Consider the following 14755-nt stretch of genomic DNA (forward strand, 5'->3'; position numbering starts at 1 on the left):
AATCACAGATTTGGGTTTTTATTGCTTTGTAGAATAAAAAGTCTCAACTTTTCAGTAAATACTTTGAAACGAAATATGTCAAGTTAAACGTAAATGATACAATAAAACTTCAAATGAAACTATTATTGCTATTATTCAATATGCAAACACCTTTATGGCTGCGGTTTATTTGTGCATGTGAGAGGAAGGAAGGAAATACCAACAGTGTTGTTTGTTTTTTTAGTAGTTACATCATTTGATATACACACTACATATAAATATATATTCATATTTGTGGTTAAAGTGTTTTCTTCTGTGCAGCCTGCATGAATGAAGACACGTGACCAAACACGATGACGTCTGGCTTCGATACAAGAGAAAGGAGTCAACAAGGGGAGCACGAGCTGACGTCTGGAGCCGCCGCTGTCAGTGAAAGCGAAATTCAACTGTGCCTGAAATGTCTGCTCGTCCGCATGTTGGCATAACAAGGGCGCGTTGACTGCTGCAACTCCGAGAGAGCGTCGTTTTCAAGTCAGGTGGGTCCGGAAAACCAAACGGAGTCGGCGTTGTTGTGCTGAGTGTGCATGCTTTCAGCCTCGGCGCTGACGAGCTGGCCGCTGCTATCTTTGTGGGTTAGCATACCTAGCTCGTTTCGTCTAGCTAGCCTCGTTTGTGCGCGTAGCTGGTTTTCAAAGTAAGAGCATCCGCTTTAGCTGAGCGTTCAACGCGCCTTGCTCTAACACGCGTAGGGTTTTACTTTGAAGGTTCACACAGGAAGTTCCTGCTAAAGCGGCGTTAGCTAACAACCGTCGGGCTCCTACTATGCTGAGATGGCAGCTAATCTTTTGTACACACTCATGAGCTGCGAATAAACATGGCATTCAGATTTGGGGGGCTGTCGTAGCGAGGCACCCGGCGGTTTCGCGCGTACGCGGTGATTTCCACCGTCGAGGAGCTGCTCGTAGAGCCGTATCGCTCCAGTAATAGTAGGGAGGCTGAGCACGGGGATTTCCTCGCTTGCTTGTTTTGTAGGCGGGGAGTTGTTTGCCACTTTCACAAGCAGGCGCTGGGAGGCTGGAGACGGAGTCGCGGAATGTCAAAACCGTCCAGGCGGGTTGCTTTGGTCAAACACTTCCCCGACGCGTCCTGTGGCCGCCGTGTCGCGGAGCTTCCTCGGTGGTTTGTCAACTCATGCGCTTCCCGCTGTTCAAACCTGCTGCTTCATCACCTCGTTCGTGAAAAGGAGCAGGAGCGAAGCCGAGGCAGCGGTTTAGCGAGATCAGGTCGGTTGCAATATTTCCCCGTGACATTTCTGTCAGATGAATGTCACAATCAAGTCCGCTGAGATTGTTTTTTTTTTTGTTTGTTTGTTTGTTTGTTTGTTTTCCTGTTTGTTTTGTGCATGCGTAAATGCATGGATTAAATCTTTGTAGGGAAGATGGAACTGGTTACCCTGAAGTGACAATTCATTTAACCACTGGTTAAATTGTAACAATGGCAGTGCCAAACCTAAACCCGCCGTCCTTGGCTTTTAATATGACAACGAGGCAGTTCACCACAGTCCTGTTTTATTATCTGATCCAACAAACAAGAAGCGGTATTTTTATTTTTTTTTTATCATGCTGAATCATCACAATGATGTATTTAGACGTTCTCAGAACCCACCCCGAAATATGGCACCACCGGACAAAGGTCTGCACGGTGGACAAGGGTCGACGCTTATCACTAAGCCGCCGTTATTAAAGGAATTAAGGCGAAATGGTGCTGATCTGTCGTGCAAGTCAGTCACCAAGCCACGAGCATCAAGTGTTGACCACCACGTATTTGTCAATAGCCTCATCTATATTCAGCTGAGAATGTGCTTTTTTTTTATTGCAGTGCTGTCATGATGTATATGAACAAACAAGGTGTGAGTACATTTAGACTAAGTGCTTAGGTGTCAACGGCGATGTCAAATCCATTTAAAAAATGCATGATAAGCAATATATTATGCCTGTGTTATAATGGAGGCCGGCGCTGAGTGGCTGTTTAAATTGGGTCATGTGTGTAAGGGATGTATGGGAAGTTGAATGCACTTATTTTAGGTAGCGTTTGGTAAAAACTGTGCAGAATGTATATCTGTAGCATGTTGCTAATGCCAGATGTGTTTATTGAATAGTATATTTAATACTAAATCTTATCTGCTTTTTATGACATTATTTAATTCAGTGTAATACTTCTATTTTCTTATTTTGGGTGGACAGATGCTCTTGTTTCCCTGTGTGTGTGACATGATGAAATTTGCTGCCTATTAGAGTGCACGCGTATGGAGGGCAGGTAATGAATTATCCATGGAGAATCTCTGTGCAATTTGAAAAGTCACCTTGGAAACTGTTGAGCATATAGACGGGGCTAAACAGAGAGAAGTTGCCCATTCTTGCTCAGATATCCAACTTATTTCATCATCTCTGTTCATGCCAGCAGGGCATTGAAGTGTGTTTAGCAGACAGGCCAGCCCTACATCAGAAGCTCGGATTTGCAATAAAGCGTAATGCCCATCTCTGCCTTTCTCTGCAGGTAACAAGAACAGATGAGGGCACACATAAGAGTCCGATGGGGCTGGCAGTGGTGTGTGGATAGAGGCAGGGAGTGGTGAGATCAGCTTTGAGATTTATCGCCTTTTGCATTGAGGTAGCGAAGATAAAATAAGGCTGAATACCACAAAGGTGAATCGAGTGCACAACTCATACCCATTGGCGTTGCTCAGAATGGGCAGGCGGTGGAGGGTGGAAGAGGATATGTGAGGTTGATGAAACACGAGGCAAGACTTTACAAAGCGTACAGAGTACATTCTGGCCACCAACACCTCTGTATGACCAAAACATCTGTGCCTCTAGAGTAGTTACGCCTATTCAGGACAATTAATAGCCTCCAGGAGGGAACACAAATGTGGGATTTGTCCACAAAAGTGCTGCTTAAGCTGCATGGGGAAATAGGAATGCCTAGAAGGAAGGGAGAAAAAGATCAATATAGTTTTTTCCCCCCTTTTTGCAATAGGGAGGGAATGTTGGTGATGAAACCTCCTGCAAGTGTAGTGCGGATTATGATTGCTTAGCATTGCGATACGCCCGCTCCACTTCTCAAAGTAATACTTTCATCCAGACAGAGTAGCAAGTGTGTTTGATGAATTTCTGTTTGGAGCTTGACTTAGACTTGGCATGTTCATTACTGCCCTCTGTGTGTTTATAATTTAGGTTTGCCAATATTGGACAGAACATGGCAAGCAGAGGCAAAGAACCCTTTACTGGCTGTTGTTTTTCTTGTAACCTACTTTTATCTCGGCTGATTTATGTGTAGGACACATTAGTGATAAACTGACATTAAAAAATAAGTGATTTAACTATACTCATGCTTGTGTGAGAGGCAAAGTTGAAATGAAACTAATGAATCACACAGGGGAAGAAATAGCTTGTTTACTTGTAGAAACAAAATTACACTGCTCTGTGCATATTCTCATAAGTTGTGTGTTAGATATGTATAAACTTTTTAAAGAGGTTAAAGAGACCTTCTTCTAAGGTAGGAAACGTGATACCCACAGGCTGATCATTAGACTGCCATTAGTGCTGCCTATATTGGTTCTTTATAAGATTAACAGAATCTTTGTAAATGACTGTGGATTTCCCAAACAAATGTCTAATATGTTTGTACTGCTTAAATTACCCTACAAATGCAGCAGGAGCAATTATTAATATCTTTATTGCTTGCACTGTTAAGTCAATATTTTTTTTTATTGGCACCAGTAAACAAAACAACAACAAAAATCTATATTTGTTTTAATCTATTATAAATGTGAGATATTTATTTTCCTAATTCACAATAGTAAAGTGACAAAAATAAAATGAGAAAATATTGCTCTTGGGCAGTCTTGCTTGCTCAATACAATATTCAGTTATTTATTATTTAACTGTAGTTCTTATTGTACAAAGAGTCAGCTGGTTTTGGTTCGCTTCAGGGTTCTACTCATGATCTTACATATCAACTCCACAGTGGACAGACATACTGGCTGATGTGGGGCTCAAATCTGTTACAAAAAGAAGAAGGTGCTTTTCACCTCTACATATTTTTCCACCTACACTTTCTTTGTTATGATTATGTTTTTAATGATAAGCTCCAGGAAACTGAACACATTATTATTAATTCTAATACTAATACTGTTTTCTGGGGTGATGCAATTGTTTATTTATTTATTGGATATACTGGAGTATGACACTCTGTCAGTATCCTGCATGCAGACATCATCAATCAGTTGCCATAATTTGAACTGAGTGTTGGCAGTGTTATTCATAGAAATTAGCATATTTGTTGTTTCAGATAATAATTCCTCTAGTGCTCAAAGCACTCCACAGTTACAGTGAGAAGATAAATTTGTTTTATTGTCTTGTTGTTTGGTGATGTTTTTGAGCTCTGTTTGTCCGATGGCATTGTGATAGAGGGATTTTTTTACAGTTCAAACCATATATGTGCTGTAGTTCAAATTAAATATGTGGATTATTTTACTCAAATTGCAATAAAATTTGTTGAATTACTCTGTATTAGCCCTCAAGACTGTGTCATAGCTGCTGTGTCAATGAAATATACATTTAGTATAAAAACAACCAGTGTTGTAAATTATATATATATTCAGATACTTGTTTTGCCACTGTGAGGGTTGTCTGCCACCCTTGCTTCCTCTGCTGGTGCAAGGCCAAAGTATCCAGAACTACTCTCTCTTTGTTTTATCAGGTCCTGGGTGCAGATACTTTGTAAGTCCATTGCAGTTCCTTTGTCCTACAACTTGTGTTACCACACATCGTAAATTGTTTAAAACAAAAGGTCCAACCCAAGTCCCTTTAAATAAGTCTCACATTATCAGTGACATCAGAAAACACAAAATCCCTACAGGGCAGTGATTCATGTTTTCACTTTAAACTGCATGAACTGAATGCAAATTTTGAGACATAAATGTGCCACGTGTTCTTTTGCGTGATATGACCCACCAGCTTCTATATGGCTCCATTTCTATGGAAAAGGCATCTTTTTGGTGTGTATTTTTACATGGTGATTAATGATCAGTGTTCAGTCATGTATACCTAAAGATATTAAATATTCTCAGTTTTTTCAAGTAGGCCGAATATCAATTGAAATAATTTTTTACATACATGGATGGAATAAATGCACAATTGACTGGAAAATCACAAAATCAAGTGTAAAACTGCTTGTCTTAATCCTCATCTTAATTTGGCAGCGTTTGTCTTGATTTAACATTTTATATTTTATTGTAATTATTGTATTTTTAAAGAAAACTAGAGCAGTTTTAGGGATACTTGGGATTATATTACACTGCAAATATTTATTTAAATTTTAATTTCAGAGCTTTTTACTGGTTCCAGCTTAAATTGGTTATTGGTTGTGTTGATCTAGCTTGACTACATCTGACACCAGAACAAAGGAAATGATACAATTATGGCGACTTGCTGCTATAATATTTACCTAAATTTCCAGTGGTCAAAAGTCTTTGCCTAGTATTTCCTCTCTACTACAAGCGTTTCACATTTCCCTCTGAAAGCTGCTGAATGATTTCCCCTCTCCCTCTTTTTGTCACTCTTATTTCACGCTCTGAATACTTAGTAGTTAATAGCTTCCCTCCCCTCTTCCCATCGTACCTTTCTCTCACATAGACACATTCGCACACTGTTGTCTCCATACATACGTTTTACACCAGTCTTCCAGTAACTCTTCCAGAACTATCAGAGGAGTCTGATTTTTAATTTGCAGTTAAATGGTGCCCGACACATGCAGCTTGCTTGATAATTGACTTCACTCAGCTATAGGGAGCAATCATTAGATCTGAATATCTAGGAGATCTTTTCAACTCTGAAGTAGAAGGGAGGGAGTAAAAGTTGTGTCTCTGATTAGGCATGAAGTGTTGAGAATGGATGTTTATGGCGTACAGGGTGAACATGTTGGCTGGCTGCGTTAAGCATCTGAAACCTGAAAGAGCAAGTGGACAGGACAACAGATAACCGCAGAGTATAAATTTGTGAACCAAAGCATGAGTAGTTAGCTGCCATTTCGCTTATTTATCTCACTGTTACCTCGTCATGTACTTTTCAGTATCTTTGTGGTTATCATCATTCTATTTCCTGTGGAAAGTCCATGATAATGGAGTGAGAGGCTAGAAGTCTCATACATTATTGATCAGGGAAACTGAATAGGTGATCATACTGCCTTCACATCCAGCTGTCCTTCTTTGTGTTGTGTTAATCATCTAAGATGTGCAAGTTTTTCAGAGACAATGAGTTGAAAGCATCTAAGGGCAAAAAGACCAAATTAACATTTGCTGTTTTTGTGGCTGTGCAAACCTTTTTACAAGTCTGAACTGGTCATAGCACGAGAAAGACATTTAAACCGGGAATTTAAGCAATATGAGCCACATTGTGTTTCTTTTGTGTTGGAGGGAAATGTATTGTTTGGGGTGAGATGAAATTCTGCTGTTAGTTTCACAGAAATGTCTTGCCATTGTTGGATGCTGCCTGTGCTTTCTTGAAAACAAGTCTTTCATCAGCATTCACCTCCACTGTCTAGTTTTATTCACTTCATTAGCAAGCTGCCAGTGCCAAGTGCTCGGACGCTTCTTTTCAAGAATCGATCATGACAAGTTAAATTTATATGTGCTTGTGTGGTTTTGTTAATCTGTCTCTGTGTGGATACATGTGCATGTGATTACTTAACATGATATGCAATCCACTGTCAAGTCTCAGTAAAGCCTGCGCCCCATTATTTCTCCCCAGCCATGTTTAGTATTCAGAGAGCAGGCGCTGTCGTAATCTGGATTCTGAGGCAGGTTGCTGGGGTTTTTGTTTGCTCTTATGGCCCTGATAATCTTGTTACACTGCTGTCAAGTGGAGCTGGCTCTCCCTGCAGCCCTGAACCACCATGCGTGCCACCTTCAGCACCAGAAATCCACCCCCCTCACCACCCCCTACCCGCCTACCGCCATTTTGAGACAGCAGTTGATGGAAGAGCCTTGGATGTATCCTTGAAGAATCACCTCCTGAGCATCTTTATTCAGCCACCCACCCCCACCACTGTCTCCGACCCCCACCTTAGGTGGTGAATGACAGTGATAAATATTCATCAAGGGATGCAGCGCATGGTTGCTGTAGCCCCGGTTCCCACTCAACAAAGGGTCCCCTAGCTAATGGTGTCCATCCTTTGCAACCCCTTGGAGAGATCCTGTGGAGGGGATGAGATGATTAAAGCATGACACGGGCTCAGGGCTGGACCTATCATGTCACATCAGCATTTATCCCACCAGAGGTTTTTTTTTCTCTTTTCCCCTCTTGAGTTTCAACCTAAGCCAACCCCACCTTTTGTGAGCTGCCCTCTATAGATTTAGATGAACACAGACAGCTTTTGAAGGTTGGCTGGGTTGCTCTCATTGTGTTAGTTCAACTTCACAACTTCCTAATTGGCACCTTGGTTTTGGTCCTTGCTGAGATCAGGATTTTTTTCAACCTGTTCTTCTCAAGCTCCTCTAAATGTGTCGAGCGTGCATTTTTCACAGGACTGTTTTGTCTCTCTCTCCCTGTCTCTCTCTCTCTCTCTTTCTCTCTTTTATTCTCGCCCTCTCTTTCCCTCTCTCTTTATTTCTCTCTCTGTCTCTCACACCATCCCCTCCTTCCCTTTCTCTGGGTGACCACACTCAGCGTTTTCTATTTCCTGTGGGTGTGATGTCTCTCCTCCACAAGCAATCAGCTCTGATTTGTCAGCGTTCTTCCAGGCGATTCATAAAAATTCAGCATGCACCTACAAAAGACGTCTGTGTCCCTGCGGTGGCTCCCTACCTCCGCTGCCCCTGTGCTCCAAGCTGCAGCTCCTGCTCCTTTTTGTAGGCACACTTAAAAGACCTGAAATCATTCATGGGAGGTAAAATATTGGAAATCATTCGAGTGTCCTGTTGTGTCCGATTGTGACTGTATCAAGAGGGTTAACTTGTCAAATGCAAAGGGTAATTTGGTTGTGATCAAATCAGTGCAGCAAGATTGAAATTTCCCCGTCACTTTTCTGGTGGAAAATTATAGGTGTGTTTTTCTTTTGTTTGCCACTCTGTGTTTGTGTGAGCATGCTCTTTGTCTCTGTGAGGTATGACATGTCTGGTAGTGGAAGGGAGCAGCTGTGCATTGGACCTTGTCTGTGTTGTGCTGCCATGCCCTGTCATTGGTAGCCGTCTGTTGGCAGCAGCCTGTGCTGGAGGGTTGCAGCCTGGGCGCAATCTTTCCACAGTGTCATATGGTGGGCTTTCAGCATGCCAAACCATGCCTACTATGTTACCCTACACAGCTGTGTGACAGAAAACACCTCCTCAACCTGGACAATGTGCCATCTCTCTGCATTTTTTAAGATTCCAACTGGTTTTTGAACAATGTTGGGTCTAGGCTGCTGAGGGGAAAATGATAGGCTTGATATGAAATTTGGAAGATGCAGCCTTTTTCTGCTCTCATCCCAGTAGCTATTAGTGGAGTACTTTCCTGTCTATTTGTCCATTATCTGTGCATCATCAGGCAGACCATTATCCCATTATGTTTTGCATCTGTGGTCCAAATGCTTACTGGAAATGAGTCACCAGAAAGGCTGGTGAAAGGTAGGTGTTACTATCAGTCAGCTATTCATAGCCAGCCCAACAGGGATGAAAGTATCACATTTAAAAAGTCCTCTGCAGAACGTGAAAGGCTTTTTATATGGGCATCTGCAGCACAGAGAAACATTGCTGTTTTATGAGGAGCCAGAGGACGTTTTGAAGTGAAAGCATCAAGAATGCAAGTCACAATCTGACCTCATGTTATGTCCCCAGCCTGTGTGATAGTGTCGTATCCAGGTCATTTTTAACAAGCGTCTGTCTCTCCCTGTTTGGCTCAGGTGACCAGTCCACCTGTAGCACCCTTTGTTGCCATGGAAATATCCTGGCCATCTTAGTGCACTTCAGAGCTCCGACTCATATGTTCCTTCCCTCACTGAGCTCCTCTGCACACATCATACATATACATGATGACGAGTTTGGTGAGCATGTCAGCCATAAACACGTGCACATGCTAACAGTAGTTCCTTTTAGGATTTGTTCATTCTTTCGTTTCATGTTTTGATGCTGAAAAGTGTAAGTGCCCACATGCATTTGTTTATGTGCTCAGTACAAACACATACTGCTGGGCTGTGTAAATCAGCTTACCGAGGCAATGTGCTGCCTGGGCTGACTGTGGTGGGTGCATGTGTTGCTGATGCAGCATTTACTGTGTGTAGTGTAAAGCACCCAGGGCCACAACTGTGTATGTATGTGTTTGTATGTGCGTGCTGACAAAGTGCAAGGCAACCAATGCTCTGTCTGTCTTAAAAACAGTAGATTTCAGTAGATTTCTGTCCTGCACTGCTTCTCTTGGTGTTCCCTCAGTACTGATGTGACATAATAAACTGCAGTGCAGCCCTGTTATTCAGGATCGTAGCTGATGCTCTGCAGTGGTTACAGCATATCCCTTTTCATTGATTTATGGGATTAAAGTCGCACACAAGCCAAATCTAGACAGGTGTGTCTGTCTAGACTGGATAGCTTGTACAGTAGATGAAAGCCCACCCTGTGTCCCCGTGTGAATGAAATTTAGCTGAGGTTGTATGTAAAGCAGAAAGGCTCAGGTCTATTTCAGTCAATTTCTGTCCTCAGCGGTTTCTCAGAGGATGTACTCAATGCAAGTGACTTTTCTTGAGTTTTGATTTTCAAGAAATTGTGAATTGCTGCCAGCCAACTGTGACTCACCATTTTGCTGTTTGGGTGCTATTCAGGATTCAAGTACAGAATCTTTAAAGCACTTCCTTTTGAGCAGTTGTACTGAACCTGACCCATGTTTAATAGGGAAGCGAGCAATACAAAGTTATTTGTTCACTCTGACAGGCGCGGTAATAGTCCAGGTACCATTTGCTGAACAGTCTTGGCACCACTTACAAGGATGTCTGAAGTCCTTGACCCACTTTATGCCTTTGTGTATTCAAGGACTTTGTGGTACTTTTTTGCTAGAAAATGTTTAGTTCATCCAATGGTATTATGAAATACTGATGGTGACTTTTCTTACTCACAGACCAACCAGCAGGACACGTGGACGCCGCTCTCGTGGCATGACTACCACAAACAAGGGAAACAAGGCCTTGAAGGTAAATGGCTCGCATGAAAACCAAGTTGGCTTGAATGTGATGAATTTTATATATTAACGTAACAGCCAGCACTAACTAACCCTCATTCGCAGGTGAAGCGGGAGCCAGGGGAAAATGGCACCAGCCTTACAGACGACGAACTGGTGTCGATGTCAGTGCGGGAGTTAAACCAGCATCTACGAGGGCTGTCAAAGGAGGAAATCCTGCAGCTGAAGCAGCGGCGGCGTACCCTGAAGAACCGGGGCTACGCTGCCAGCTGCCGGGTGAAGCGTGTCACCCAGAAAGAGGAATTGGAGAAGCAGAAGGCTCAGCTTCAGCAGGAAGTGGACAAGCTGGCCACAGAGAATGCCAGCATGAAGGTGGAGCTGGACGCTCTGCGTTCAAAGTACGAGGCCCTCCAGAGCTTTGCCAGGACTGTGGCTCGCAATCCCGTCACCTCAGCCAGGGGACCTATGGCCTCTGTCATAGGACCCCTCATCCCTGGTAAAGTAGCTGCCACCAGCGTCATCACCATCGTCAAATCCAAAACGGAGGCTAGGTCGTAGTAGCAGAAAGGGCAGGAAGAAGATTTACAAGACTAAACTAGTCAGTGCATTGTAACATGGCACAGGATTACCTGTGTAAGTTCTCAGTTTTACCCCTTTGTCACAAACACTAATGACATGTTTCCCAAATCTACCCGTAAAGTATGACTCAGCAGTCTGTACTTGTAAACAGACATGCTGTGTTTTAGGGTGACACAGTTGTACCTAATTGTACAATTGAGGAAATTACAGTTGGTTATTAAAGAATGGTGAGGCAACATATTGAGAATAGTTTGTTTGAAAAATATGGTTACAGATGTTTAAGACTGTTAATAGTTTGTTGATTTATGATAAGATCATGTTTGTGATGTTTCCTTCTTTCTAATTTTTTTTCTGTCCAAAGAATTGGAATTTGTCGTCTCACAATTTATCATAATTAGACATAACATTTTAAAAAGTTGCCTAGTCTATAACATAAACTGAAGAAAGAGCTGCAGTGTATCTCCCTCAAAACACCTTTGCTTGTTATCATGCACTGACTGAAATGAGGATAAACAAGTCACAAACTCTTAGTGTGGATGGTACAGATGTCTTCAGAGCATCTTGACTAACCCAAATCTAGAAAATTAGTCCAATTTGTGATTTTCTTTTTATTTATTTTTTTGTTGTTGGTCGTCTGTCAAGAATATAAGCTTGAAATAATGCTCCCAAATCTAGCATTCATTTCTGTTTATGCATCTGTGACAGGCTTTAATGAACTTGTCATTATCAATATGACTGGTAGATGCAATAATATATGTATGCACTGAAAATACAAAGAGGTCTTGCATATTTATGGTAAAGCGGAAACGTTAAAAATGATCAGCAGTTCTTTAGCAGTTCAGTAATGATATTGTTCCAGAGCTGAGTGCCATTCCTGAATGTTATTACAGTAATATCCTTGTATTTTGTGGGGACAGTGAAATCCACAAACATTTTGAAACATAATTTTTGCTCTTAGAGAAACTATGTTCAAGTTGTTTTGTTTTAATAGATATATTGCATTTTTTGTAATTACTTGTTGACAGGGCCGTCAGATATTTCCAAAAGAAAATCTTTACATAAGCTTTACTGTTTGAATTGTTAAGGTGTAGAAAACTTTGTCTAATGTTGAGTTCTTGGTTTTTATTACTTGGTAGATTACCTTCCATTGTTTATAGAAATACAGAAAAAGAAAACTTAAAAAAAAAAAATCCTGTGACATCTTTTTTGCAATTGTACCGAAAGTGGCTTACTATTGAAGTCTGATAGCTTTTTCTAGTGAATAGGCGCGTACTGTGGGGTAGCGCGTGATGTGACGTGTAAGTGACAAGTTGGCAGTGTCGTTCACTGTATAGATGTCAATGCTGTGCTATTTAAAACAAATCTGTAGAGCTAAACTAGGTGGTGTGAACAAGGTCAATTGTCTTTGTGCGTATTGGCATCTGTGATATCCTCCGCTTCCTTGGTGTTAGTTACAAATCACATTGTCATTAAGAGTTTACCACACTGAGCCATGTAAGACAGAATTGGGTGAAATGGCATTAGCAAACACAATTTTGAAGACCTGAAGTTTAAAGTGATGTTATTATTATAATTATAGAATCTGAATAATGCTTGCATCTGGTGGTGGATGCCCTCTGAATCTGATCCCCTGTAACCTGAAAGCAAATGACTTCATTATTAGAAGATTTCATTATCATATTCATCTCAGCTACTTATTTGGTCTGAAATAGACTAGGAATAGAATAAGTAACCCTTCAAATGTAGCTTTTGACTGACTAAATAATAATAAGTAATAATATGACTGCATCAATAAACTTAAAAAGGGTAAAGGCCTAATGGTGCAGCATCACTGGTATAAATTTGTCAATGGATCTTCAGATTGTTATATGAAAAGCAGAAGGGTCTGGCTGAAGGTTTGTTTGCACTAAGCACCTGCTTGTTTTGCTCAGGACAAAACAGGTTACTCTGAAAAATGAACAAACCATTCTAAATGAGAAGCAGGGAGACTGGGATGGCAGCTCTGTTCATCTATTTTATTTTATCTTTTTAAATAATAAGCATGTCATAAAGGGCTTCAATCCACACTCAGAAAAAGACACAGCACGACCGTGTAGAATTACAATCAACAACGGCTGCCAGCAGCACTCCTTCTGTGCCAAGTGTCGCATCACTCTCCTGGTCCTCTAAAAGGAATTTAACAGTAAAGCAGTTTTACACCTCAAGGTGAAAGTAGTTGTGTAATGACATTAACAGAATGCACTTCATCCAGATCTCACTCTCCTGCTGGTCAGAACGTCTCATAGTGTTGACGCCTCAGCAAAACTCCTTGCCAGAGACCTGGGTGCTGGTTAAACCTATCCTATCCTCATTTTACATGCTTAGCTATCTCCACTGACTGGTTAACTGTGGGAAAATATATATCCGACTCTTGACATAGCCCAGTATTGATGTTGGCGTCCTTATTGCTGTGGCAGTCTTGTGGAGTGAATCTTTTTCGTGTCAAGTGTCTTTAAGGTGTTCGAGTGGCACCGTCGACCAATCTCTCAATCTCCGCTAGAGATGACGACTCTCTCTTTCTCACACGTACAGGTGTGTAGTGTGTAGCTACAGTAGGTATTAATGACCATTGTGAAAAAGTGACCCTTAATATGCAACTCAGTGGAAAGGTGTGAAAGAGTAGATATAAGAATAATCAATATTGTCAAAGTGACTATGGTCTGTTATTTAGTCATTCTTGGATGTTTTGTATAGTTTCTTTTTTTAATTTATGATGTGTTTTTACTGTATGTTGCCCTCAGACGTAGCATTCCTAAAAGGAAGTGCAGTTGGCCCTTGTTTACAGCAGCTAACATGTTAAAACTGTAATAGTGTCCAGTTTTTCAAGCCTTACTCAGTAATTTGGTTTGAAATTAGCCTAATTATACATTGGGTTTAAATATCTGAGTGAACAATACTGCTATAATCTATACACTATGTTTTGGTTTGTTTTTGTTTTGTGTGTGTGTGCACTGACTAAAATGGTTGCTACAACAGATTCTGTCAAGGGCCACTTGCAATATATATATTTTTTTGTTTTGTTTGTTTGTTGTTAGTTTCCTGTGGTACAGTACAGTGGGTGCGTGCGTGTGTTCGTATGATTGAGGTTCTTCTGCTGCTACACCAGTCATTAATGCTTGTTGTTTGCTGTAGCATCTTCAGCATTTCTCTTCTCATTACGTGTCGAGTGTGTATTTGAAATTGATCTTAACACTGTAATTTGTTCTGCAGATTTCATTTTTAATCGGTTATAATTTTTTGTTTGTTTGTTTGTTTTCTTACTTGTTTTGTTTTTACGAGCAACATGGTGGAGAGCATACATAATGGCACTTGTGTATGGCAGTTGAATTTAATAGCTGTCGAGACGTTTGGCTTTTTTCATGAAATTATGCTTTGTAAACAGTTGACTGTGCAGGTTTTCTCCTCTTACTCCATGGAGTGGGTCTGTGTTTAAAAGGTATAAAAATCTGACTAAAGCGAGTAATACAAAGTTAATAATCTGTTTTGTTATTTTTCTGTATGGGTTGTAATAAAATATTGCAGTAATTTGTATGAAAACAGACAATAGTTAATTGTAACTATTTATAAATTAAATTATTGTACTTTTTGCAATCTGTAGATAAGTACTATGTATTGATATATACAGTAACAACTGTGGATTTAAATGTGATTCTCTGACGTGTCTAAGTTATTGATGTATATATTGTATGTTTGTTGATACAGCTTACTTTATTTTCTATAAGACCAATAAAATGTTTTGAAAAATGATTTTAAGCACTACTACTGTCTTTGGAGGCTTTTAAGCACTGATGGAAATTAGGTTTTGTCATATTCTGTGGCGTCATTGACCCAGTTTGATACTTGTAAAAATAAACTGGCGGGGAAGGCTTTTTGCCGTCCAGGGTGGGTTTTAGAAGACAGCGATCATTTAGATGGCACGATTTCTTTTTCTGTGATCCAAAAAAAGCCGTTGGGCG

General features: G+C 40.8%; 1 protein-coding gene across 2 annotated transcripts; it reads left to right on the top strand.

Annotated features, from left to right (window-relative positions):
- The first annotated feature begins 200 nt into the window (after window positions 1–200).
- Window positions 201–13363, top strand: LOC113156532 (transcription factor MafG). 2 transcript variants are annotated; one of them, XM_026351750.1, is made up of 3 exons: window positions 201–515; window positions 10122–10194; window positions 10287–13363. In XM_026351750.1, exons 2-3 carry the CDS (start codon window positions 10159–10161, stop codon window positions 10737–10739), a joined length of 489 nt encoding a protein of 162 aa, XP_026207535.1. In that variant the 5' UTR covers window positions 201–515; window positions 10122–10158; the 3' UTR covers window positions 10740–13363. The 2 variants fall into 2 exon arrangements, with proteins under 2 accessions (XP_026207535.1, XP_026207542.1); XM_026351757.1 differs by lacking the exon at window positions 201–515 and adding an exon at window positions 691–1262.
- The last annotated feature ends 1392 nt before the right edge of the window (window positions 13364–14755 follow it).

The sequence above is a fragment of the Anabas testudineus genome, chromosome 8 (assembly GCF_900324465.2).
Source record: "Anabas testudineus chromosome 8, fAnaTes1.2, whole genome shotgun sequence".
Lineage (NCBI taxonomy): Eukaryota > Metazoa > Chordata > Actinopteri > Anabantiformes > Anabantidae > Anabas > Anabas testudineus.